The sequence below is a fragment of the Narcine bancroftii genome, chromosome 1 (assembly GCF_036971445.1).
Source record: "Narcine bancroftii isolate sNarBan1 chromosome 1, sNarBan1.hap1, whole genome shotgun sequence".
NCBI lineage: Eukaryota > Metazoa > Chordata > Chondrichthyes > Torpediniformes > Narcinidae > Narcine > Narcine bancroftii.
In genome coordinates this window covers 291,063,846-291,091,674 of record NC_091469.1, presented here as the reverse complement: position 1 = coordinate 291,091,674, position 27,829 = coordinate 291,063,846, and the positions used below count along the sequence as shown (strand labels likewise).

Here is a 27,829-nt window from a genome sequence, read left to right as displayed (position 1 = left end):
CTAAATTTAAAAAAAAAATTAAATTTAAATTTAAAAAGGTGAGAACTAATTTTGGCTCTGTGAAAGGAGACAGAGGGAATAGGGAAAAGAGAAACTGAGCCTGGCTAATGTGTATAATGTCTGCGATATCCCCTGTGGAAGGTGTCAGGAAGTTTTAATGCCGTGGGAGGTGGAATTCTTGGCCTGATTTATCCTGGGTCAGTGTCGGAGTTGTTATCCAGGGACAAGAAAGTAATGGTGCAGATGGAGTGCAAAACAGCCACTAATGAATGAAAAAACAAGGTCATTCTGTTCTGCTGTAAACATCTCTTGAAAGTTCTGGCAGTAAAATGTTTCAGTCTCTGTGCCAATGGAAGGAGACCTGGAGGGATCTTTGGGGATGACTGCAGTGTAGGCTGGATCAGCCCACATTAATACACAGCTCACAGCCTCACTGCACTCACTTCGGAGGTTTGAATCTGGAGCTCGAGTGGTCGATGGTTTGAACTGAATTGGAGTCTTGTGCGGCTGCAGAGACTGCAGGAGCGCTGGAGGCAAGTCCACGGACACTTGGTGACTCTGGTGGAACTTGCTTTTGCTTCTTTTTCTCTGACTGTGAGGGGAACTGGGCAACGTTAAAGGCGAATCTTTGTCTGCCTTTAATTATCAAAAAGATTTTAGACATACAGAACGGTAACAGGCCCTTTTGGCCCATGCCGCCAAATTACATCCAATTAACCTACAACCCTGCCCCCACCCCCCATGTTTTGGAAGGTGGGAGGAAGCCGGAGCTCCCGGAGGAAACCCATACAGACATGGGAGAATGTACAAACTCCTTACAAACAGAGTGGGATTGGAACCCGAGTCACTGACACTGTAACAGCGTTGCGTAAACTCTACATTAACCATGCTTAGGGAAGACTAAAGGCAATTTCCTGTAATATTATATTTCTGTTTTATTACATGACAATAGTGACTGACCCAACAAAGAGGCTGTGTGCAATGGGACACCAGGCTCAGTGCTCCGAGAGGCTCGCTGCCCCCGGGTGAGTGGACTAAGTCCGGCAGGCTAATCATTTCCCCGATACACTTCCCCAAGCTGCTGGCAGTGTCCGCAATCATTCCAAATCCCAATGGATTCATCAACGTGTACAGGAACCTGGGCAGTATGCACTGAGACGAGGCTATTTCAATCTGTCATCGCACCTGGGGCCATGAGGTCTTGTGTGGAACTCTGTGATTATGGGTGGAAGGAAGCAGGGGAAGCTGGTTGTGACTCCACGCCCCTGGCTCGCATCAGGGAACCCCGGGACTCTCACCTGAGTGAAAAGCCAGTGGAGCTGCATCTGCTTGCTTTCGGCATAGCCGCACTCGATCAGCCTGGGCTGACCGTTCACCTCCACCAGGCACCGGTTGTCAGCTGCATCAAGGGTGGGACTCAGCGCTCCCACATGAATCTGCTGACTGCTCATGTAGTAGATGGCCTGCAAGAGGACAGATACCTCAGACCCTCAGATCAACTCCAACTGCCCAATGCCAAATGAACCCGCCCAAAGCCACCAAGGTTGTTACTCTGAATTCAGATGAGAGTTTATTGTCATATTCAGAAGTTCAGACCACAGATGCTCTGAAATTCTTGCTGGCCTGCAGCCTCACAAACCTCCCATTCATTGAAGATTTTCTTTTCCAAAAATATACTTATTCACAATAAATTATTTGCAAAACAAGAAAACCCTTTGAATTTTTGCACCCATAATGACCATTTTTACACCACACATTCTCATCAATGAACATTGCTACATCTGTTTTCGCAGTACCCCGTTACCACCACTGTCGCACCTTGTTGTTCCTCTCCATTGGTTGAGGGGCTTCTCCTCAGTCTCAGCCCCTCAGTGCCCGGTAATGGGAGGACTCTAGAATGTGGACCTTCCCTACAGCCCCCTCACATTGGCTGCACCAAGCCTCAGAGCCTCTCATCCATTGCAGACATCAAGAAGGCAGCCAACATCATAAAGGACCCCCTTCACCCTGGTCACAAACTCCTCTCACTGCTACCTTCACTTAGAAAACCAGCACCTCCAGACTCAAGAACAGTTTTCATCCAGGAGTCACGTGATGGGAGTAGTGGCCGGTAGGGGAACTCCAGCCCTCTCCAGAAAAGTTAAAAAAAGATAGAGAAAAAGCAAAGGCACAAACATAAAAACCAAAACAAAATGAAAGTAAAAGTGTGGAGAAAATGGCAGCGAAGAAAGAAAAACCAAAAACAACGGGAAGAAAAGAAGAAGGAAAGACGTCGGAAGAAGAAGGTGAAGGCCTTACCTGTCCGAAGAGGCCCGCCGCGGAGAGAGAAGCCGGCTCCCGCAGGTCAGTGGAAGTCACGGGCTCGGGACTACAAAAATGGCTCGCAGAGCTGAGTAAAAGTGCGCAACCGCGCATGCGCGACTCCTCACGCATGCGCGATGCGCATGAAAAAAAACACACTGACGGGAGGGGGGAACAGCTGCGGAGTCGATCTCCACAGCTGAGAGAGACACCTGCAACACAGCAACAGGTGCAGAACATGGAAAATAACGACAACAAGAAAGAAGAGGGTAAAAAGAAAACAAGGAAACAACAGATGGTCAATCCAGAGGAAGAAGAAGAAGAACAGAAAGAAGTGGAAGAAGAAGAGAAAGGCAAGACAATGGATGTATCTTTTTTTAAGGAATATATGGAAGCAGTGAAAGAATGGCAATTACAAGAATTTAATGAGATAAAAAGAAGAATTAAGAATGCAGAAGAAAAAATGAATAAAATGGAAATGGCCATATCAGAGTTAGGAAAAAGAGTGGAAAATATGGAAAAACAAGAAACATTTGTAGAAATGGAAGTAGAAGACTTAAAAGAGAAATTAGAGGAATCTAATAAAAAAGTTAAAGAGACACAGGAGCTGTTAGCTCAGAAGATAGATATGATAGAAAACTATAATAGAAGAAATAATATAAAGATAGTGGGCCTTAAGGAAGATGAAGAAGGCAAGAATATGAGAGAATTTATAAAAGATTGGATCCCCAGGGTCCTGGGAAGACCAGAATTACAGGAAGAAATGGAAATAGAGAGGGCACATAGAACTTCAGCCCCGAAACCACAACCGCAGCAAAAACCAAGATCCATTTTAGTAAAATTTTTAAGATATACAACAAGAGAAAATATATTGGAGAAAGCAATGAAGAAAGTAAGAGAGGACAAAAAGCCACTGGAATATAAAGGTCAAAACATTTTTTTCTATCCAGACATAAGTTTTGAACTCCTGAAGAAGAGGAAGGAGTTCAATACAGCAAAAACGATCTTATGGAAAAAAGGATATAAGTTTATGTTAAGGTACCCAGCGGTACTTAAAATAGTTATTCCAGGGCAACAAAACAGACTATTCTCGGATCCAGAGGAAGCAAGGAAATTTGCAGAACAACTACAAAACAAGCAGAGAGATGAAGACTTGTAATAAGAGTAAAAATGATCACGATCTATATGTATGTGTGTAAAGGGGTATATGTGTGTATATATATAGTGTGCATACATGAATGTATCTGTATTTAGAGGAAAATATATAGAGTACCGACAAGAATTAATAAGGGAGGGAAATGGAATAGAGGGAATAAGGAGGGAATTAAAAGAGTGACCTTTGTTACATATGAAAATTGAAATCTTTTCTGGGTGGGGCTGGGTGGGGAGGAGTTACGGTCACTGCAAAATCAGTGAATTCGCAAATCCAAATGGAGAGGGGAGATGTGGTTGTCTGACAAGGGACAAAGGGGAACTCGGGAGGGGGAGGGAGAATGGGGTTAAAGAAGTTTTAAATAGGAGAATAAGGAAAATGTTTGATGTTTTAGAAATGTTGTCTTATAAAGTGTTCAAAACAAGAAAGCAGAAATGGATAAGAAGGAAAGGTGATGATGGAGAAACGGAAAGGGAGATAAACAAAGTATAAAATGGCTTCGCTGAACTATATGAGTTTAAATATTAACAGAATACATAACCAAATTAAAAGGAAGAAACTGCTAAATTTACTGAAAAAAGAAAAAATTGATATAGCATTTGTGCAAGAAACATATTTAACTGAATTGGAGCACAAGAAATTAAAGAGAGATTGGGTAGGATAACGTAACAGCAGTGTCGTATAATTCAAAAGCAAGAGGAGTAGCTATATTAATTAGTAAAAATGTGCCAATTAAAATAGAAGAGGAAATAATAGATCCAGCAGGGAGATATGTAATGATAAAATGTCAGATATATTCGGAGTTTTGGAATCTACTCAATGTATATTCACCTAACGAAGTTTATGCAAGATATTTTTTTGAAGATAGCAGATACGCAAGGGAACATATTAATAGGAGGGGATTTCAACCTGAATTTGGATTCAAATATGGACAAAACTGGGAAAAAAATTAACAGAAAGAACAAAGTAACCAAATTTATAATTAAATCAATGGAAGAAATGCAACTTTTGGATATATGGAGGAAACAACACCCAAATGAAAAGGAATATTCATATTACTCGGCTAGACATAAAACATACTCAAGAATAGACCTATTTTTGTTATCAGCTCGTATGCAAGATAGAGTAAGAAAAACAGAATATAAAGCTAGAATATTATCAGACCATTCACCCTTAATATTGACAATAAAGTTAGAGGACATCCCTCCAAGAATGTATAGATGGAGATTAAACTCCATGCTACTCAAAAGGCAGGATTTTAGAGAATTAACTGAAAGACAAATTAAAATGTATTTTGAAATAAACACGGAATCAGTGAAAGATAAGTTTATACTATGGGATGCAATGAAAGCGTTCATTAGAGGGCAAATAATAAGTTATGTAACCAAGATGAAGAAGGACTATAATCAGGAAACAGAGCAGTTGGAAAGGGAAATAGTAAATATAGAAAAAGAATTAGCAATGAAGGAAGATACAACTAAAAGAAGAGAATTGGCAGATAAAAAAATAAAATATGAAACACTACAAACATATAAGGTGGAGAAGAATATAATGAAGACAAAACAGAAATATTATGAACAAGGTGAAAAAATGCACAAAATCCTAGCATGGCAGCTTAAGACAGAACAAACTAAGAAAATGGTATTGGCATCAAGGAATAAAGACAAACAAATCACATATAATCCAAAGGAGATCAAGGAAAACTTTAGAGAATTCTATGAACAATTATACCAAACTGAAAACGAAGGGAAAGAAGGGAAAATAGATGAATTTCTAACTAAAATTGAACTACCAAAATTACAAATAGAGGAACAAAATAAATTAACAGAACCATTTGAAATAGTAGAATACAAGAGATAATAAAAAAATTACCAAACAATAAAACACCAGGAGAGGATGGATTCCCAATAGAATTCTATAAAACATTTAAAGATTTATTAATTCCTCCCCTCCTGGAAGTAATCAACCAGATTGATAAAACACAAAGCTTACCAGATTCATGTAAAACAGCAATAATTACAGTAATACTAAAGCAAGGGAAAGATCCTCTCGCACCTGCGTCATATAGACCAATATCTTTACTTAACACAGATTATAAGATTATAGCTAAACTATTAGCAAACAGATTAGCAGAGTATGTACCGAAAATGGTAAATCTAGACCAAACTGGACTTATTAAAAAAAAGATGCACAACAGACAATATTTGTAAATTTATTAACTTAATTCATGCAGTAGAAGGGAGTAAAGCGCCAACAGTAGCAGTTGCTTTAGACGCAGAGAAGGCGTTTGACAGAGTAGAATGGAATTATTTATTCAAAGTATTGAAAAAATTCAGTTTACCAGAGAAGTATGTTAATTGGATTAAAGCATTATATAAGGGGCCATTGGCGAAAGTGACAGTAAATGGATATATATCAAAGCAATTTAATTTAAGCAGGTCAACACGGCAGGGATGCCCACTATCACCCTTATTGTTCGCGTTAGCTATAGAACCACTAGCAGAATTGATAAGAACAGAAAATAATATAAAAGGGATAAAAATAAAAGACAAGGAATATAAAATCAGTTTATTTGCGGATGATGTTATAGTATACTTAACAGAACCAGAACTATCAATAAAAGAATTATATAAAAAATTCAAGGAATATGGAGAAGTGTTGGGTTACAAGATTAACGTAAATAAAAGTGAAGCAATGCCAATGAATAATGCGGATTTCTCAAAATTTAAGAAGGAATCACCATTCAGATGGCAAATGCAGGCAGTAAGATACCTAGGTATACAAATAAATAAAAATCTCGGCCAACTATATAAACTCAATTATTATCCACTAATGAAAAAATTACAGGACGATTTGGAGCATTGGAAAGATTTACCATTAACACGAATAGGAAGGATAAACTGTATTAAAATGAACATTTTCCCAAGGATATTATACCTATTTCAGGCATTGCCAATACACTTGACAGAGAAATTCTTCAAGGAGTTAAAGAAAATAATAAGGAAATTTTTATGGAAAGAGGGGGGAAACTGAGGATAGCACTAGATAAATTAACAGAATGGTATAAACAAGGAGGCTTACAACTGCCAAACTTTAAAAATTATTATAGAGCCGCACAATTAAGATACCTATCAAATTTTTATCAAACAAGGGAAAAGTCAGATTGGACTAGATTAGAATTAGATAAAATAGGGGAAAAGATACCTGAACACATATTATATAAATGGGATGAAAAATTGGTACAACATAGAAGTTCTCCAGTATTACATCATCTACTCAATATTTGGAAAAAGATTCATGTAGAAAGGAATAAAACAAATTATCAATTACCAAAACTAATATTGACGCAAAATAAGTTACTCCCTTTTACAATAGATAACCTTTCCTTTAGAGAATGGGAGAAAAAAGGGATCAAAAGAATAGAAAATTGTTTTTCAGGAAATAGATTATTATCCTTTGAACAAATGAAAGATAAATACAATATAACTCAAGATACAGTGCTGGCATATTACCAATTGAGATCCTACTTGAAGGACAAATTAGGAAGCAGTCTGAGTTTACCAGAGGGAAGTAACTTTGAATATGTGATTACAGATACAATGATAATCAAAAGATTTATAACAAATATGTATATTAAACTGCAAGAAATGAAGAATGAGGAAACAAATGGTAAAACTAAACAAAAATGGGAACAAGATTTAAATATAAAGATAAAAAAGGAAACATGGGAGAAGTTATGTTCTGGAACGATGAGAAATACAATAAATACGAGGTTACGTATGATACAATATAACTGGATACACAGGCTATACATTACACCTCAAAAGTTAAATAAATGGGACCCAACAGTATCTGATAGATGTTTTCGATGTAAAAAAGAAATGGGAACAACAATTCATGCAATCTGGACATGTGAGAAAGTAGAAAAATTTTGGGAAGATCTAAACCAAATATTAAATAAAATAACAGAAAACAATATACCAAAGAATCCAGAGATCTTCCTCCTAAGTAACATAAAAAACAAAGAATTTGGAATTGATTTGGATGGTGCACAAAAAAGATTTGTTAAGATAGCTCTAGCCGTAGCAAAAAAATGTATTATGTCAACCTGGAAATTGGAAGATAATTTGAAAATACAACAATGGTATATAGAAATGAATAAATGTATTCCATTAGAAAAAATATCATATAGTTTAAGAAATAATATTGAAATATTTGAACAAATATGGGAGCCTTACATGAAACACAGTAGAGAAAACCTACCGGGGACATTCACTACCTAAATTAATGAAAGGAGAAGGAAATGAAAAGAATTGACTCAGTGGAATTTCTTGTTTATTTTTATTGAATGACAACATTGTTTGACTGGTTTAATGTATCCTAGATTTTGTACTTTTAATGGATGGGGGGGGGGAGGTAGGGAGGGGGGGATGGGAGGAGGGGGGGGGAGAAAATAGCACTGTATATATTTGAAAAGGAAAAAGTATGTATCATGGTTAATGTGATTTATGGTGTGAAAAATAAAAAATTTAAAAAAAAACAGTTTTCATCCAACAGCTACCAAGCTCTTAAACCTCCCATTCTACCCTAACCATTGTACCAGGCCCAAGACCACCGCCAAACCATCACCTTCATTTCTTGGACTAATTGTGACTGTGCATATTTATTTATCTCTCCTTTGATACAGTACTCTTTTACTGCCTTGCATTTCTTGAATGTACAATATTGTTGGTGTATCTTACCTGTGTGACTGTAGTGGGTTGGAATGTTGGTACATCTGTACTTTGTACTCATGTACATGACAGTAAACTTTCATTGAAGTGCACATCAAGTTTATTATCACCTGACTGTACACATACAACTAGACAACAGTGTTTCTCTGCACCACGGTGCACACACATACACAGCATATCACAGGATACTGTTTATCATTTCCACAGCTTGCAGGAAGAAGCTGTTTCCAAACCTGGCAGTGCTGATTACATACAACATAGAACATTCCAGGCCCTTCTGCCCATGATCTTATGCCGACCCATGGAAATCTATTCCACAACTATCTAACCCTTCCCTCCCTCACACCCATAACCCTGTATTTTTGTTGCCCATAATGTTCCAGCCTCCACCACCATCCCTGGCAAGGCACTCCAGACACCCACAACACTCTGTATAAAAAATACATACCCCTTGAAGTCTCCCCTAAACTTTGCTCCCTTCACCTTGCACAGATGTCCTGTGGTGTTTGAACTCTGGCCCCGGGAAAAAATGTTCACCCTATCTATGACTCTCATAATCTTGTAGACCTCTATTAAGTCTCCCTGTGGCCCAGGGAAAAAGGTGCTGAGTGTCAATATCTCTCATAATCTCTATTAAGTCTCTTTTCATCCTTCTATGCTTCAAAGAGAGAAGTCCCAGCTCTGCTAACCTTACATCAAAAGACACGTTCTCCAATCCAAGCAACATCCTTGTGAATCACCTCTGCACACACTCCATAGCTTCCACATCCTTCCTACAATGAAGTGACCAGAACTGAACACAATATTCAAAGTGTGGTCACCTCTCATCCTTCTTTGCTCTAAAGAGAAAAGCCCTAGCTCTGCTCAGTTAAGATTACCAATGAGTTATTGAAAATACTCCAACAGGTGACATACCTGTGGTGACATCCCATGGCAGACGTACATAATGGGAGTGTTGTCTGAGGCTGCACCCTGGTCGAGACAAAGGTCACTCAGCAGACCATTTCTGAGCTGCAACACAGAGAGATGGAGGTTGTGACTCTGGGAACTGCTTATTCCAGCAGCTACTCCTAACCCCTCACCCAACTCCCCATGGAGGATCACGCCCAATTCCCAGAGTGGATGCAGGAATTGTCCAGATCCCCACCTCTCCCTCCCTCCTTTCTCATTGGGAATGCAGAAAGAATGGCAAGATCCCAACACCACACTGTGAGGATGTCCCAGTCACTGGTCTGTGGAGGTTTGGGCACATTGGTGGCCAGGCAGCAGGGGCATCTCTTCGAACGTCATACTCAATTCACACCAGGGTGGGTGGCCACATTGTGTTCCCCAGGGTAGGGAGGTCTAAACCCAGAGTGCACAGAGCCAAAAGGTTTTATAAGGGGTGGGCATTTCGCCTACAAACCTGTCCCACCCAATCAACCTACAGCCTCAGGACGTACTCATGGGCTGAAATGGCCTGTTATCATGCTATATGTCTAAATTAAAAATTAATAGGTTGGCCAATTTATAGGGAGCCAAGGGGCACTTTCTTCTCATGAAGCATCTTAGGTTTGTGGAACACAGTAGCAAGAGGAAGTGGCAGAAAAAAAGGGGCCATTGTAACCTTCAAGAGGCATTTAGAGAGCTTCATGGACAGGAAAGTTGTAGAGGGATAAGGCCAGGGCCAGATGTATGCAAACGGAACAAGGTTCAGGGAGGCAACGTGGTCAGTGTGGATGAGGGGTCGAAGGGCCTGTTTCATGCTATAAACCTCTGCAACCCCAGTGCCCATAATAGACAGCAACTATAGACTCAGTTTCACATCTATCTGCTTTTTTTGCCTTTTCATTAGTAAATCAATCCCTGCCCTTTATTATTCATCGTCCAAAAGTTATAAGTACTGCATTTGTCTCCAATTCACATAAAACATAAATTACAAATGAAATATGATTATCTCTGTCGATACTGTCAAACCCATGCAGAGACGTTTGTTCCCGGAGACCCTCTTAACTGCCCTTGAGGACTGAGTGCTCATTCTCCAGGGATACACGGCCACACAGGTGTCCTCAGAAGAAGGACAGGTAGTCAGCCCGAACTGAATCCTTGACTGCCCGCTGCCTAGGCCCATGGATGGTCCTCGACCAGGCCCAGTAGTAGACTAATGAGGACAACTGACCTTCCCTCCTCCGAACCAGGTGCCCAAAGATCAGGATGTGGGGCTGAAATGCAGTCAGAACTTGAGGTACAACCCCTTCAAGCCCGAGAGCATAGGCTGCACCTTCACACACTCCATATCTCCATGAAACACGGTGTCAACCAAGCTGTTGAAGTGATAGACAGCTGATGAGTCCATGAATCGACTCAACTCGTGACTACACCCACCGCCTTTGCGCCACTTCATGGATTTTTCCCTCCATTTTCACACTCGCTGTAATAGACGGGGTGCCATCATTCCCCACCATTATCTTTATGCATTTTTCGACCTTGATAGTTGGGGACAAGTACCATGACCCCATCCTCGTCTTCCAGTCATGTGAAAGAATTCCCAGCCACAGGGGTAATTGAAGTCGCTGACCCAGCACAATTCCTTTAGGGACCAGGTCTTTCAGAAGATGGATCTGGAATATTTACAAGATACAAACAGTCCAACCACTGCAATAGTCCACAACAGGAGATAGCAAGTCTCACGCTGATTGAAGACGTGCTAACTCAGTCTGCCTTAGAACACACCATCCTAGGAGAATAAGGAAAATGTTTGATGTTATAAGAATGTTGTCTTATAAAGGGTTCAAAACAAGAAAACAGAAATGGATAAGAAGGAAAGGTAATGATGGAGAAACGGAAAGGGAAGATAAACAAAGTATAAAATGGCTACGTTGAACTATATGACTTTAAATATTAATGGAATACATAACCAAATTAAAAGGAAGAAACTGCTAAATTTACTGAAAAAAAAAATTGATATAGCATTTGTGCAAGAAACACATTTAACTGAATTGGAGCACAAGAAATTAAAGAGAGATTGGGTAGGACACGTAACAGCAGCATTGTATAATTCAAAAGCAAGAGGAGTAGCTATATTAATTAGTAAAAATGTGCCATTTAAAATAGAAGAGGAAATAATAGATCCAGCAGGGAGATATGTAATGATAAAATGTCAGATATATTCGGAGTTTTGGAATCTACTCAATGTATATTCACCTAACGAAGAAGATCAAAAGTTTATGCAAGATATCTTTTTGAAGGTAGCAGATACGCAAGGGAACATATTAATAGGAGGGGATTTCAACCTGAATTTGGATTCAAATATGGACAAAACTGGGAAAAAAATTAACACAGAAAAAACAAAGTAACCAAATTTATAATTAAATCGATGGAAGAAATGCAACTTTTGGATATATGGAGGAAACAACACCCAAAGGAAAAGGAATATTCATATTACTCGGCTAGACATAAAACATACTCAAGAATAGACCTATTTTTGTTATCAGCTCGTATGCAAGATAGAGTAAGAAAAACAGAATATAAAGCTAGAATACCCTCGGACCATTCACCCTTAATATTGACTGTAAAGTTAGAGGACATTCCTCCAAGAATGTATAGATGGAGATTAAACCCCATGTTACTTAAAAGGCAGGATTTTAGAGAATTTATTGAAAAACAAATAAAAATGTATTTTGAAATAAATACGGAATCAGTGGAAGATAAGTTTATACATGGGATGCAATGAAAGCATTCATTAGAGGGCAAATAATAAGTTATGTAACCAAGATGAAGAAGGACTATAATCAGGAAACAGAGCAGTTGGAAAGGGAAATAGTAAATATAGAAAAAGAATTAGCAATGAAAGAAGATACAACTGAAAGAAGAGAATTGGCAGATAAAAAAATAAAATATGAAACACTACAAACATATAAGGTGGAGAAGAATATAATGAAGACAAAACAGAAATATTATGAACTAGGTGAAAAAACGCACAAAATCCTAGCATGGCAGCTTAAGACAGAACAAGCTAAGAAAATGGTATTGGCATCAAGGAAAAAAGACAAACAAATTACATATAATCCAAAAGAAATTAAGGAAAACTTTAGAGAATTCTATGAACAATTATACCGAACTGAAAACGAAGGGAAAGAAGGGAAAATAGATGAATTTCTGACTAAAATTGAACTACCAAAACTACAAATAGAGGAACAAAATAAATTAACAGAGCCATTTGGAATAGTAGAAATACAAGAGATAATAAAAAAATTACCAAATAATAAGACACCAGGAGAGGATGGATTCCTAATAGAATTCTACAAAACATTTAAAGACTTATTAATTCCGCCCCTCCTGGAAGTAATCAACCAGATTGATAAAACACAAAGCTTACCAGATTCATGTAAAACAGCAATAATTACAGTAATACTAAAGCAAGGGAAAGATCCACTCTCACCAGCGTCATATAGACCAATATCTTTACTTAACACAGATTATAAGATAATAGCTAAACTATTAGCAAACAGATTAGCAGAGTATGTACCGAAAATGGTAAACTTAGACCAAACTGGATTTATCAAAAAAAGACACACAACAGACAATATTTGTAAATTTATTAACTTAATTTATGCAGTAGAAGGGAATAAAGCACCTACAGTAGCAGTTGCTTTAGATGCAGAGAAGGCCTTTGACAGAGTAGAATGGAATTATTTATTCAAAGTATTGCAAAAATTCAGTTTACCAGAGAAGTATATTAATTGGATTAAAGCATTATATAAGGGACTATTAGCGAAAGTGACAGTAAATGGACATGTATCAAAGCAATTTAACTTAAGCAGGTCAAACCGGCAGGGATGCCCACTATCACCTTTATTGTTTGCGTTAGCTATAGAACCACTAGCAGAATTGATAAGAACAGATAATAATATAAAAGGAATAAAAATAAAAGACAAGGAATATAAAATCAGTTTATTTGCGGATGATGTTATAGTGTACTTAACAGAACCAGAACTATCAATAAAAGAATTATATAAGAAATTGAAGGAATATGGAGAAGTGTCGGGTTACAAGATAAACGTAAATAAAAGTGAAGCAATGCCTATGAATAATGCGGATTTCTCAAAATTTAAGAAGGAATCACCATTTAGATGGCAAATGCAAGCAATAAGATACCTAGGTGTACAAATAAACAAAAATCTCGGCCAACTATATAAACTCAATTATTATCCACTAATGAAAAAATTACAGGACGATTTAGAGCATTGGAAAGATTTACCACTAACACTAATAGGAAGGATAAACTGTATTAAAATGAAAATTTTTCCAAGGATATTATACTTATTTCAGGCATTGCCAATACAACTGACAGAGAAATTCTTCAAGGAGTTAAAGAAAATAATAAGGAAATTTTTATGGAGAGGAGGGAAACTGAGGATAGCACTAGATAAATTAACAGAATGGTATAAACAAGGAGGCTTACAACTGCCAAACTTTAAAAATTATTATAGAGCCGCACAATTAAGATACCTATCAGATTTTTATCAAACAAGAGAAAAGCCAGATTGGACGAGATTAGAATTAGATAAAATAGGGGAAAAGATACCTGAACACATATTATATAAATGGGATGAAAAATTGGTGCAACATAGAAGTTCTCCAGTATTACATCATCTCCTCAATATTTGGAAGAAGATTCATGTAGAAAGAAATAAAACAAATTATCAATTACCAAAACTAATATTGACGCAAAACAAGTTACTCCCTTTTACAATAGATAACCTTTTTTTTAGAGAATGGGAAAAAAAAGTGATTAAAAGAATAGAAAATTGTTTTTCAGGAAATAGATTCTTATCCTTTGAACAAATGAAAGATAAGTACAATATAACTCAAGATACAGCGCTGGCATATTACCAATTGAGATCCAACTTGAAGGATAAATTAGGAAGCAGCTTGGGTTTGCCAGAGGGAAGTAACCTTGAATATGTGATTACAGATACAATGATAATCAAAAGATTTATAACAAATATGTATATTAAACTGCAAGAAAAGGAGAATGAGGAAACAAATGGTAAAACTAAACAAAAATGGGAACAAGATTTAAATATAAAGATAAAAAAGGAAACATGGGAGAAGTTATGCTCTGGAATGATGAGAAATACAATAAATACGAGGTTACGTATGATACAATATAACTGGATACACAGACTATACATTACACCTCAAAAGTTAAATAAATGGGACCCAACAGTATCTGATAGATGTTTTCGATGTAAAAAAGAAATGGGAACAACAATTCATGCAATCTGGACATGTGAGAGAGTAGAAAAATTTTGGGAAGATCTAAACCAAATATTAAATAAAATTACAGAAAACAATATACCAAAAAGTCCAGAGATCTTCCTCCTAAGTAACATAAAAAACAAAGAATTTGGAATTGATTTGGATGGTGCACAAAAAAGATTTGTTAAGATAGCTCTAGCCGTAGCAAAAAAATGTATTATGTCAACCTGGAAATTGGAAGATAATTTGAAAATACAACAATGGTATATAGAAATGAATAAATGTATTCCATTAGAAAAAAATAACATATAGTTTAAGAAATAATATTGAAATATTTGAACAAATATGGGAGCCTTACATGAAACACAATAGAGAAAACCTACCGGGGACATTCACTACCTAAATTAACGAAAGGAGAAGGAAATGAAAAGAATTGACTCAGTGGAATTTCTTGTTTATTTTTATTGAATGACAACATTGTCTGACTGGTTTAATGTATCCTAGATTGTATACCTTAAATGGACGGGAGGGGGGAGGTAGGGAGGGTGGGATGGGAGGAGGGGGGGGGGGTGGAGAAAATGGCACTGTATATGTGTGAAAAGGAAAAAGTGTGTACCATGGTTAATGTGATTTATGGTGTGAAAAATAAAAAATTTTAAAAAAAGAACACACCATCCCATATTCCCCACATCAAAAATGAGAGTCGAAGATGTGACACATTTATCTAGACAATGAGATCGCAGAGTGATGAACAGAAATCCCTGGATGCTTCGTAAACTGGCTCCCTGGCAATCCGCCAAAGCCTCGTAAAATCCTTGAAGGTGAGGCCGAGGCTCCCAGGCCTTCGAGATGCCATCGAAAAGTCATCAACAATTGGCTGATGAACTAATCAGTGATGAACTGGTGATGGGGTCACTAATGTTAAACTTTTAATGAGCAAATTAGCTAAAAGATAGTTGTTCTGTGGTGGGGTAAATCCACCCTGGCAAACTGCCAGCTAATTGCTCAAACTGTGTAGTTGGAGACAGCAGAGCTTTACTCACAAGCAACGGGCTTCTCCTGAGCAAGAGGTTGGCTCGAGTACTCCCACACCACATACACAAACCCTCCTTTCCATTCAAATCCCATTTCAGACGTTCAAATCATTTATCTTTCTCCGTCTTTGGCATGGCACGGTTAGCATAGCAGTTAGCGCAATACAGTTACAGCGCCAGCAATCGGGACTGGGGTTTGAATCCAACGCTCTCTGTAAGGAGATTGTACGTTCTTCCGAGTCTGCTTGGGTTTTTCCCGGGGGCTCCGGTTTCCTCCCACTGTTCAAAATGTACCAACCGGGGGAATGTAGGTTAATTGGGTGTAATTGGGCAGCACGGGCTTGTGGGCCAGAAGGGCCTGTTAACATACTGAATGTCTAAATTTAAAATGAGAAAAATTTAAATTCTTGGCAGTGCAGACTGTGACTTCTGCATCGTCGCTTCCACAATGCGATGGCCCCCCCCCTTCAGTCACACCCCTCCTAGAGTGTAGAACTCCCTCAGGCACACCCCTCTGCAGTGGGGAGCTCCCTCAGTCGCACCCCTCCCACAGTGGGGAGCTCCCTTAGGCGCACCCCTCCCACAGTGGGGAGCTTCCTCAGTCCCACTCCTAGTTCTCTCAGACCCACCCCTCCCACAGTTGGGAGCTCCCTTCAGCCCTCCATCAGGGCCAGCACATTACTCTTGAGCTTTTCAAGTGTGATCCAGGAGCAGAGAGCCATGCTGGTCTTTTCAAACCATCTGCTGGAGACTGCTGACAACTCTACAGCATTGACTCACCGTTCCGTAGGCCAGCATGTCTGTGTACCTCCTCATCTGTGTGTAGACATTGTTCAGGTACCACCTGAAACTCTTGCACCGTAACCTCTGTCTCAAGGCTTTCCGTTCTGAAATGTCTCCAATGTCAATTCCCGAGCTCTAGAGAGGAAGGTTCACATTGGGGCAGCACAGTTAGCAAAGCAGTTAGCACAGAACTGTTACAGCGCCAGCGATCCAATTCCAATCCCGTGCTGTCCGCAAGAAGTTTGGATGTTTTCCCCATGTCTGCCTGACCAATACTTTATAAAGCCACAGCATTGCATCTGTGCTTTTGTATTGTATTGCTCTTGAAATTAATGCTAACATTGCCTTTGTATTGTATATTGGGTTTTTTTGGGAGATAGATTGGGGAAGATTTTTTTAGTGTAGGTCACAAACACTTCAAAACAGATCTCGTTTAAAATACTGGAGCTCTGCTCAAGCCAGACACGGTGACTCCTGCAGGCCTTTGCAAAAACTTTAGTGAGTGCCCAAGAGACTTCTCTTGTTTTGAAGAGGAACAGATTAAAGTGATCGGAGGAGTATTTCAGAGCCGCAGGCTGTCTGGGAGTACAGCTTGCTGTTCTCAGAGGATCATGTGGTTTTTTGCAAGCAGAGAGAGTTGAACAGCTTTTTCTCTGAGAGAGAGAGAGAATGAGAGAGAATTCAATTCCCAGCAGCAGCTGGGACTGGAACAGGACAAGCTGGCAAGCTTGTGGAAAAACCCCATTTTGAAGATGGGTTGTGAGTGCTCAGTTCAGCCTGGTCAAAGCCCTTGTAGTTCATGGAAGAGGAGAGGACTGGCTGCCTAATGGTTCGCTTGAAATAAGTGAAACAAAAAGGAACTCTGTGGTGACCTGAAAGAAAGAGGTTATCATCTGGAGAACCCTGAAGGGGCAAGTTTCTTTAGTAAGACACTGATGTGGCTGATTAAAAGGGATCACTTTGAGACCAGGAACAACAAATCTCTCTCTGAAAACCAACAAGAACCTTCCTGAGCGGTAACCATTTACCTTTCAAGCACCAAAGCCTGGTGAACTTCATAAATGTTAAATTCTGTGCACAGTATAAGAATTGACTACAACCAGTGAACTTGGAAGAATGAGAAGTGAGATTCGACTGTGAATCAAAGAACTTTTCTGAACTTATGCACACATTATAGACACATGCACTTTGAATAAGAAGGGGGTTAAGTTAGGTTAGTTAAGTTAATAGAGATAAGTTAAAGTGTGATTCCGTTTTCATGTTTAAAGATAATTAAAAGCAACTTTTGTTTAAGTAACCATTTGTCTTGGTGAATATCTATTGATGCTGGGTTTATGGGTCCTCTGGGCTCATAACACTACCCACTCAACTACGAGTTGACCTTTAGGGCATTGATTGTGTGGATGGCCAGAGGCTTTCTCCCAGGGCTGAAATGGTTAAAACGAGGGGTCATAGTTTTAAGGTGCTTGGGGGGAATGTAAGAGGTAACTTTTCCCACACAGAGAGTGGTGGGTGTATGGAATAGTGCTGCTGACAATGGCGATGGAGGCAGGTACTTTTTTTTAAATCATGGAACTGAGAAAAATGCAGAGGGATGCAGTCGGGAAATATTAGGCAGTTGTTCAAGTTGGTTATTAGGTCAGCACAACACTGTGGGCCGAAGGGCCTGTACTGAAGGTTTCCACGTCCAGTGAATCCTGCACGAGAACTCCCCCTTGTATCTCGACTTTCTGAATTCTCTCCCCCTTGTTATGCAAGTTTTTGTAAATCAAACTGTGATTGCCAGCAAAGGCCCTCACTGATTAATCTCTTGTTGGAAGAGATTGGTTTTACAATCTGTGCTGCAGAGTGCCAAGAGTGCAACAGAGAGTGGATTTTGAACAAGGTGACAGTGGTTCTGTGCGATCTCCCCTCAGGCCATGCACTGTGTGGCCAAAACAGCACAGCTCTCCGTAGCTCCTCGATTCTTACCTCCCGTGGAATGTTCCAGGCCATGTAGACGTGGCCTTTGAATTCGTCCATCCAGACCTCCGCCACCCTAAGTGCATTCCTGCGGACGTGGGCAGTGAGGTCCTCTGTGTAGGGTTTGTGAGCCCTCTCAATGTGTGCAAGCCGGGAGCACGGGAGCACCTCCACACTGCCTCCGCACTGCCAGACCTGCAGGCAAACACCACTGTAACCTCCGTAATGGAGCTTGGCTTTCCAGCAATAAAGCTGGACCCTCCTCACTGCCAGTCCCACAGACAAACACCACCTTTACCCTTCTTCCTGGCAGTGGAGAAACTCAGCAGGTTAAACAGCGATCTTCATATAGCAAAGATAAAGATAACCAATGTTTCGGGCTTGAGCCCTTCACCAAGATATGGCAGGAACCTGAACAAAATGGTGTGGGGGGAGGGGTTAGGGCATGGGGAGGAGCATAGTCCCACAGGCAGGAGGTAATAGGTGGATAAGGGAGGGAGGGCACACCAGCAAACATGGGGAGGGGATAGCTCTGAGAATGGAGAGGGAAAGGGGGTGGAGAGCTGGAGGAAAGGAGATGAGGGAAGGGAGGAGAAAGTGGGCTAGCAGAACCGGAAAAAGTCGATGTTAATACGATCTGGAGAGGGCCCAGGTGGAAGATCAGGTGTCATTCATCCAGTTTAAGGACTGACGCTTTACACGGATTCCCATCGTGGCCCTGGCCGCCCGCCCTCCGGAGCTCTCTACACCTTTGCTGCCCACCCCTGTAGATCAGCAACCCCCAATATTCTGTCTGGGCACCCTCCAACCGGATGGCGTTAACATTGACTTCTCCAGTTTCTGCCAGACCACTCCCTGTTCTCTCTCCCTCTTCCCCATCTCTCGGTCTCTTCCCCTCCAGCTCTCCACCCCCTTCCCTCTCTATTCGCAGAGCCGTCTCCCCCTCCCCCTGTTCGCTGCTGTGCCCTACCTCCCTTATCCACCTATTACCACTTACCTGTGGCCTATGGTCCTCCCCCCTACCATTTTGTTCGGGGGCCTGCCGAGATTTTGCTTATACTTTGCTTAAGCCCAAAACGTTGGTTCTGTATCTTTATCTTTGCAGTATAAAGGACATTGTTTGACCTGCTGAGTTTCTCCAGAATCATGGTTTTACTTCAACCGCGGTGTCTGCAGACTCTCGTGTTTTATTTCTTGCTCCTGGCAGGGCTGGTGAATGAGTTCACACCACACCTCCTGCGCCCAGCAGCATGAAACCCTGACCCTCTCTCGTCAGCTGCAGCCTTTACAGAACACAGATCATTATAGCCCAGGAAAAGACCCTTTGGCCCACACGTCTTGAATTGTATGTGATGCCCAAGGTAAACACTGAGCTGCTTGCATCTGATCCATCCCCTCCATCCCCGGCCTATTCCTGTTTCTGCCTAGTAGCCTCTTCAACACTTTCCCACCACTCTCCGTGTAAAATACTTGCCCCACTCACCCTCCGTAAACTCCACCCACCCCACTCCCAGCTGAAATGCTATGCAAGAGTTTTGCTCCACTCCTTCCCGACCCTTCGCTGGATGTGCACAGGCAGGGCAAGAGCAGACCTTGGGACAACTGCTTGGTTTTCGTTCTCCTTCTCCCCCCTCCCCCCATCACTTTGTCCAGCTCCCATAGACCAATAGAACACTACAGCACGGTAACAGGCCCTTCCGGCCCACGAGCCCATGCTGCTCAATTACTCCCAATTAACCGTCACTCCCGGTATGTCTGGAACGGTGGGAGGAAACCAGAGCCCCAAGGGAGAACATACAAACTCCTTAAGGACAGCGTGGGATTCGAACCCTTATCCCGATTGCTGGTGCTCTAACAGCATTGCGCTAACCGCTACACTAACCTTGCCATCATAACTTTAACATTTTTTTTAAATGTTAAAATTGAGCCTGCGTTCACCACTTCAGCTGGAAGCTTGGTCCACACCTCCACCACTCTGTGTGTGAAGAAGTTCCCCCTTTCACCCTTAACCCATGTCCTCTGGTTTGTATCTCACCTACCCTCAGTGGAAAAAAAAGCCTATCTACATTTACTCTGTCTATCCCCCTCATAATTTTAAACACCTCTATCAAATCTCCCCTTATTCTTCTACATTCCAGGGAATAAAGACCTAGCCTATTTAACCTTTCCCTATAACTTAGTTCCTGAAGGCCGGGCAACATCCTGCTATAGTTAGATGACCAAAACTGCACACAATACTCCAAATCTGCTCACTTAGACATCTCATGGTCTCTCGTTTGGGTTCCAGACTCGATCGGCTCCCGAATCACCCCTCACCCCTACTCCACCACAAGCTGCAGTGAGCATACTCTGTAAGATGCCCTGCAGCTCGTCACCTCCACCCACCCCCCCCACCCTCAAGGACAAGGGTGTATGCACCACCATCTGCAAGGTACCCTCTCCTGGTCTTGCACCATCCTGACGGAGATAAAGTGGCAGCCCATTCCGTCTGGCTATGAATTCTGGAAACCACCTTCCCCTTTCCCCTCCAGCACCATGGGAGCCTCTTCCTCTTCCACCATGATCACTGGGATGGACAGCGAGATGCTGCTAAAATATTTCTCCCACTGAAGGCAGGCCTCAGTCTGAGGTCTAACTCTCCCAGATCTTAATGAGGCACCCACACTTGGTCACCATGGAAATCTACTATCCAAGGGACAGAAAGGCCTTGCTCGTGATTACTGCATTATAAATCCTGAATCCTCACAGAATTATTGACATCTGCCTGCTTCAGGGAAGCCACAACAAAGGGCACAAACCCTCCTTCCACTACCCATCGCTGCAGGTCACTGAAAGCTTTTCAATTATTCATCGCAATAACAATCTGACCCAGTTTTTAAAAATCTCTGCCACACAGGAGATCTTGTAGAGCTGGAGTCTGGCTTTGAGGGCCTGTCTTACAGGCTAGAATCTATAGGACTCACTTCTGAACATGATCTCTCAACATTAGATTTCATAATGCTCTCAAGTGCAGGTGTGGGTGTGCACATAAGCGCATGCATGATGTTAGAGGGAGAGAGAGAGAGAGAGAGAGAGAGAGAGAGAGAGAGTGTAGGAATGGAGAAAAGGGAAAAGAGAAATAGACAGGTGAATGAGAGATTGAACAATACAGAAACGTGCTGAAGAAACTCAACAGGTCTCGCAGCATCAAGAGAAAGTAAAGGGCAATCAGCGTTTCGGGCCTGGGCCCTTTGTCAGGTGAAGGGAGAGGTGAGGGGGAGAGAGAGAGAGAGAGAGAGAGAGAGATTGTTATATAGTTGGGATAATGTGAACTATTTTGTAATCGCGTAATACACCCTTCTCACTGTAGTAACTGTAGTGCACTACTGTGGAGCTTATGTATGTATATATATATATATATATATATATATATGTATGTATATGAGTGTTTGCGAACAGTTTCCTGAGATGGTGGAAGGCATCAGTAAGTAAACTCTCTTCTGTTATTTGAATCTTGCATCTCCAAGTTATTTAAGAAGCCTCCCAAGTCACAGAGATGTTCGTCGCATATTCCTTTAATGGGCTCTAGCCATTGCTGTGGGTATTTCCATGTGAATAATTGAATGCCCTCTCATTTTGAACTGTGACCCATGGATCTGGGTTCTCCCAGAAGGAAACATCCCTGGAACCCAGAAGGAAAGATCCCTGACACATCCACCCCTTCCCAATCCTCTGATCCTTTGCCTGTCTCTCCAAATCCTCTCTTGCTTTACTAAACATCAGCAGATATGAACCCAGCTAGTCCCTGTCACTCAAGCCCTCCATCCGGTTATGTCCAGTGAAGGGCACGGTCAATGTAATGGTGAGCACAGCGCTATTATAGCGCCAGCAATTCAGGTTCAAATCCAGCTCTGTCTGTAAGGAATTTGTATGCTCTCCCCATGTCTGCATGGGTTTTCTCTGGGTGTTTCAGTTTCCTCCCACCCTTCAAAACGTACCAGGAGGTGTAGGTTAATTGGGTGTAATGGGCAGTATGGGCTCCTAGGCCGGAAGGTCCTGTTAACGTGCTGAATCATTAGAATCTAAAACTAGTTTCAGCAAGTCATCTGGCTCCAAGTCCTAGTTGCCATTGAACTGACCTCAGCTTGGGCACAGCTGAAATGAGGAAGTGGTCAGATCAGTGCTGGGGAAGTCATCTCCAAACAAAATCAGACTTTGGACCCAACTGGAGATGGGGGGAGGGGATGCAATAGTTACCCGTATGCTCAGTTCCACATTCTCGCCTCCATACACCTCCATCCCCTCGTCCAACAGTCCAATCTCCTCAAAGAACTGGCGGTCCACCACAAAGCAGCCAATCAGAGAAGGGCTTCTACAAACCAACGCACAAAACATGGAAAGGTCAGAGGGGCCTGCTGAATGTTTGATGTGTTCCTGAGCTCAATACCACCCACAATGGTTTACCAAGGAGCTGGGCTCTGGTTATCCTGAACATTGGGGATCAGTGTCCTGGTTCAACTAAACACTCAGCAGGGGAACAGACATGTCAGGGGAAGTGACATCTAGTGCTGTTCCGCTTCTTGCCAGTCACAGCAGATACTGCAGGGGATTGAGGCCACTTGGCCCACTGTGCTATCCCATCAATCCTGGTCATGGAGGCTGAGGCTCATCTGGACTCAGCTCCTAGCTATCAGGAATGTCGAGAAGGGGAGGGAGAGGGCGAGAGGGAGAGGGAGAGGAGGGAGATGGAGGGAAAGGTAGGAAAAAGAAGGGATGGAGAGTGAGAGATGGGGAGAGAGAGGGAGACAGGATGGGAAGCCGGGGACGTCACAGTGTATACTGGATCTGTTAGCCATGGCTGGTGGAATTTATTCCTGGTAAGAGCAAGGGCTTTGGAGGGAAGCCCTCCATGGGTGGTAGGGCCTGTGCTAGTATTGAGCAACAGAAAGGATTAGTGTGCAGTCCAAGCAGTCAAAGATTACACATCACTGGCTGGAGGAGATGTGATAATCACATCCCTGCAGGTGGGATCTTGTTGTGCACTGGATTCCACTGGGTGGAATGTATTTGAAGGGACATCCCAGAGACCGTTAACAAGTGAGGTGTAAAACCAGTGCTGGCCAGAGCGACACCTTCAGCAGTGTCCAGGGTCAGGGTCCATGGTCCATGGGCAGGTTCTAGGGGCAGTGTCCAGGATCTCCATGGTCCATGGGCAGGTTCTAAGGGCAGGGACCAGGATCCAGGGTCAAGGTCCAGGATCCAGGGGCAGAGTCCAGGGTCTAGGGGTAAGGTGACAAGGACAGATGTGAACAGCGCAGAAGGCCAGATATCCGTAACCCAGGGTGATGTGTGGACAGCCCAGTTGAGGGCCAGATGTGTGCAGCCCAAGGTTTGGTGGGACAGATATGAGCAGGTGACAGGCATTGAGGTGAGGTGTCACCTGATCGGGGCGGTGGCATTGTTCAAAGCCCACCACTCTTTGGGGGGGCTTAAATATCGACACCACAGTTCCCAGTCGAAGCCTTGGGCCGAGAGTGAGTACTCCTCCACCTCAAAGTTGTCGTATTTGATGTTATCGAAAGACGGGGATATGACCCGCCTTCGATCCGCCTTTATCCGTGACAGGATTGGTTCAGCCCTGCAAGGGAAAGGACAGGCACTCGGTTAGCTCAGTGTTGAGTGGCCAAGGTCAGCAGGAGGTCACACACACAGCCCCTCAATAGTAACTGAACCCCCCCCCCCCCACACTCTGGTCCCCAATGTCCTGTAATGAAGAGAATCTGCCTTGAACATCAACCCTGAACCCTCAGAGACCTGCCCTGAAATGGATCACCTATCAAAGCACAGCATAGTGATGGGGTTGGTAGAGTTTCCCATCTTAGGGGATGTTCTCTCACTGGACAATGCAATCACCTTGTGCGTAAACAAACCTCACTGCTATAGGAAATCAGCGGGTCGAGGAGCATCAGTCGAGGAGAAAGAACCAGCCGATGTTTTGGGTTGGGGCCCTCCATTGAGGCGGAGTTCCTCCAGTGGAGAGTTAAATGAGAAAGTCTGCGGACACAGGGGTGAGGAACAACAAACAAGCGAGCTGGAGAATCTCAGCAGGTCACAATCAACAGATCCTCAACAGGATTAGGCCGGCACGGTTGGTGTAGCAGTTAGCAGAATGCCTTTACAGCCTCAGCGATTGGAACTAGGGTTCGAATCCCACGCTGTCTGTAAGAGGTTTGTCTGTTCTCCCCGTGTCTGTGTGGGTTTTCCCTGGGGGGTGGGGTCCGGTTTCCTCCCACGGTTCAAAATGTACTGTGGGGTGTAGGTTAATTGGGTGTAATTGGGCAGCCTGGATTTGTGGGTTGAAGTGGCCTGTAACTGTGCTGTATGTCTAAATTTATTTTAAAAAGTCATACAACGTCCGGAGGAAGGGAAGGGGAGCCAATGCTCTTCCTTGGAATCTGCATGACCTGCCGCCTTCCTCCAGCACCTGTTGGGATGTCCTCCAACATTTGCTAGCCTGCAGTATCTGCTGCATTGCCATGGCATCCACCCTCTCTGCTACTGTCAGTCTGCACGAGAGCTTGTCAGTGATGTGCACAGTGAAACTCCGACAATCCAGCATCCAATGGTTCAGAGATCCTGATGGTCCGGCCTTTGGTTCGCTTGTTGTTCCAGAATGTGAGTCAGCTGGCAGACTCTGGCCCAGAACTATCTGAACCATAAACACAGGAGCAGAAATAGGCTATTCAGCCCATCGAGACTGCCCCGCCATTCAATCATGAGCTGATCCATTCTCCCACTCAGCCCCACTGCCCAGCTTTCTCCCCATAACCTTTGATACCCTGGCTAATCAAGAACCTGTCAATCTCTGGCTTAAATACACCCAATGACCTGGCCTCTACAACCACAGATTCACCACCCTCTGGCTGAAGAAATTCCTCCGTATCTCCGTGGATGCCCTTCAATCCTGTTGTGTCTTCTTGTCCTAGACTCTCCCAACATGGGAAACCACCTTTCTACATCTACCCTGGCCAATTGTTCAACATTCAAAATGTTCCAATTAAATCCCCTTCATTCTCCTAAATTCCAACAAGTACAGGCTAAGAGCTGTCAAACACTCCTTATATGAGAACCCCTTCATTCCTGGAACTGTCCTAGTGAACCTCCTCTGAACCGTTTCCAACATCAGCACATCCTTTCTTAAATGGGCAGCCCAAATCTGCTCTCAATACTCCAAGAGAGGTCTCAGCAGTGCCTTATAAATCCTCCATATCACATCCCTGCTCTTCTATTCCTCTTGACATGAACGCCAGCATTGCATTTGTCTTCTTTACCACCGACTCAACCTGCAAGTTTACCTTCAGACAATCCTGCATGAGGTCTCCGAGATTCCTTTGTGTGGGGTACTTTCAATTTTCTCCCTATTTAGAAAATTGTCTGTCCATTTATTTCTTTTACCAAAGAGCATGACCGTTCACTTTCCGACATTGGATTTCATTCTCTGCCCATTCTCCTCATCCGTCAAAGTCCTTCTGCAGCCTCCATTTTTCCTCAACACTAGCTGTTTCTCCATCGCAGGGTGGGTCAATAGCTACCAGGGTCCACTGTACTTGTATAGTTCCCTTTCATCTTAGCAGGTTCGTGGATCATTTAATACGCTTGGAAATAACGTCAACACACACACACACACACACACACACACACACACACACACACACACACACACACACACAAATGAGAGCAGCATTGGAACACACCAGGCAGTCATGGCAAATTGTGATTAATAACGGTAAAAGCCATATATTCCCAGAATTTGGAAGGTTTTGGAAGGTGTTCAGTGTTGGTGGAGAGTGTGCGAGGGGAAGAATGTGTAATTGTGAGAATGCACAAAGAAATAAAAACAGATGTAAAGCTTCTGGAGATTCATGACAGTAAATGTGGGTCTTCACTGGCAAAGAAAGGAAAATTATATAGGGCAGACAAAAATAGAAGGAAAAATAAATACATGCTTTGTGTCATCTCTCATACAAGGAGTCACAGAAACTCTCCAGTATGAAAAACAATCTGAGGGTCTATTCAGAGTGAGGGACATCAAGGGACCACAGACCGTGAAGTATTTAGACAGTCAGGAAGGTGATTTAATCCACAGGAAATCCCAGGAATTCAGGAAGATCACCGTGAAAATGAAAACTATTGAACCCTCAATAGTTCTCCAATGGTGCTCATGGCCTGACATGTGTCGAACATGACATGATCGTATTGAATGGCGGAGCAGGCTCGATGGGCCATTTTTGGCCTACTCCTGTTCCTACTTCCTATGTTCCTATGTTCCTATGAACACACCCCTGACATTCAGGAAGGTGGAGAGAGGGGCGGGAAGGAACCACACACCATTCATGAACAGATGGAAAATGTCAAAATCACAGACTTGTACCAGCACACCAAGGGCATTAAATATGTTGGAGAGGGATCAACAGCAGATTTAAGAGAGGGAGGATGGAATTTGACAGGTCTGGTGGAGTATTTAGAGATGGCATCAAGTCATTCATTTACAAAGAACCAGGGCAGTTGTCACAGGGATTCTGTAAACGACACCTTGATGGTGTTTTTATACAAATCCATTCGAAATGTGGGCCTGGAACTGGGAGTTAGATCGACAGTATTAGAAGCCTCTTTTAAACTTCACCACCTGGGTAACCCGCCTGGGACCCAGGTGCGATTACTGGGGCAAAGGTGCTGGAACCATCTTTTAAATTGCAGGGGGATCTACTCATTAAATCACCAACCCAGCGATTTAAGGGGGATCCCGCCCCTACAATGACATGTCACGTACTCACTGGAAGTACTGCCGGATGTTCGGATGCTGGCTGCTTGGTAAGGCATGCACGTAAGTGCTGGCATCACCAGAATAAGCGGGTTGGCCATTTTCATTTTCAAATTGCCTGTGGACGTGACCTAGGTAAGTTTAACGGGGTTCCCTGACTATCCCTAAGGTAGGTCAGGGGCCCGGTTGGATTTCGACGGGGTTGACCGGGTTGGACCCTTTCTTACTTCCGTGTTACTGAGGTGCTCACCAGGCAAATCGCCCAGTTAACCCCATTTTACACAGCAGTTTGAAAGGGCCTACTGTCAAGGACCAAACAATAAGCAGTGAAGGGTCAGAGACAGTGTCGGGGGAGCCCTTCTACACATTTCTCCTTCTGCCCTCTTAGCAACCGCATAGACACCAGTCCCAAAAGGTTGGTTGCAGATGCAGCAGGATATCAAGAAGGCAAATATGGAATACTGGCCTTCATTGCTGGAGGGATGGAATTTAGGAGCAGGGACATTATGCTGCAACTGTATAAGGTATCGGTGAGGCTACATCTGGAGAACTGCATGCAGTTCTGGTCTTGTTACTTAAGGAACGATGTACTGACATTGGAGGTGGTGCAGAGGAAGTTCACCAGGTTGAGGGGGTGGGGGGTTGTCCAATGAGGAGAGAATGAGTACTCGTTGGAATTCAGACGATTGAGAGACCTTATAGAAATGTATAAAATTATGAAAGGCATTGATAAGATAGAGGAAGGTAAGTTATTCCCATTGGTGGGGGAGACTAGAACTAGGGGGCATAGCCTCAAGGTTCAGGTCGGAGGGTGGTGAAT

At 42.5% G+C, this 27,829-nt stretch overlaps 1 protein-coding gene across 3 annotated transcripts in view; it reads right to left on the bottom strand.

Annotated features, from left to right (window-relative positions):
- LOC138746012 (polypeptide N-acetylgalactosaminyltransferase 18-like) overlaps window positions 1-27,829 on the bottom strand; it is a 50,855-nt gene that overhangs the window by 6,228 nt on the left and 16,798 nt on the right. Inside the window, exons 5-10 of one of the 3 annotated variants that reach the window (XM_069903688.1) lie at window positions 23,629-23,826; window positions 22,446-22,560; window positions 18,219-18,404; window positions 16,245-16,382; window positions 9,103-9,198; window positions 1,299-1,463 (exon numbers count right to left, since the gene is read on the bottom strand). In XM_069903688.1, coding sequence (XP_069759789.1) covers window positions 1,299-1,463; window positions 9,103-9,198; window positions 16,245-16,382; window positions 18,219-18,404; window positions 22,446-22,560; window positions 23,629-23,826 — 898 coding nt within the window. The remainder of the gene's footprint in view (window positions 1-1,298; window positions 1,464-9,102; window positions 9,199-16,244; window positions 16,383-18,218; window positions 18,405-22,445; window positions 22,561-23,628; window positions 23,827-27,829) is intronic. The other 2 variants (XM_069903696.1, XM_069903705.1) reach the window with 2 other exon arrangements.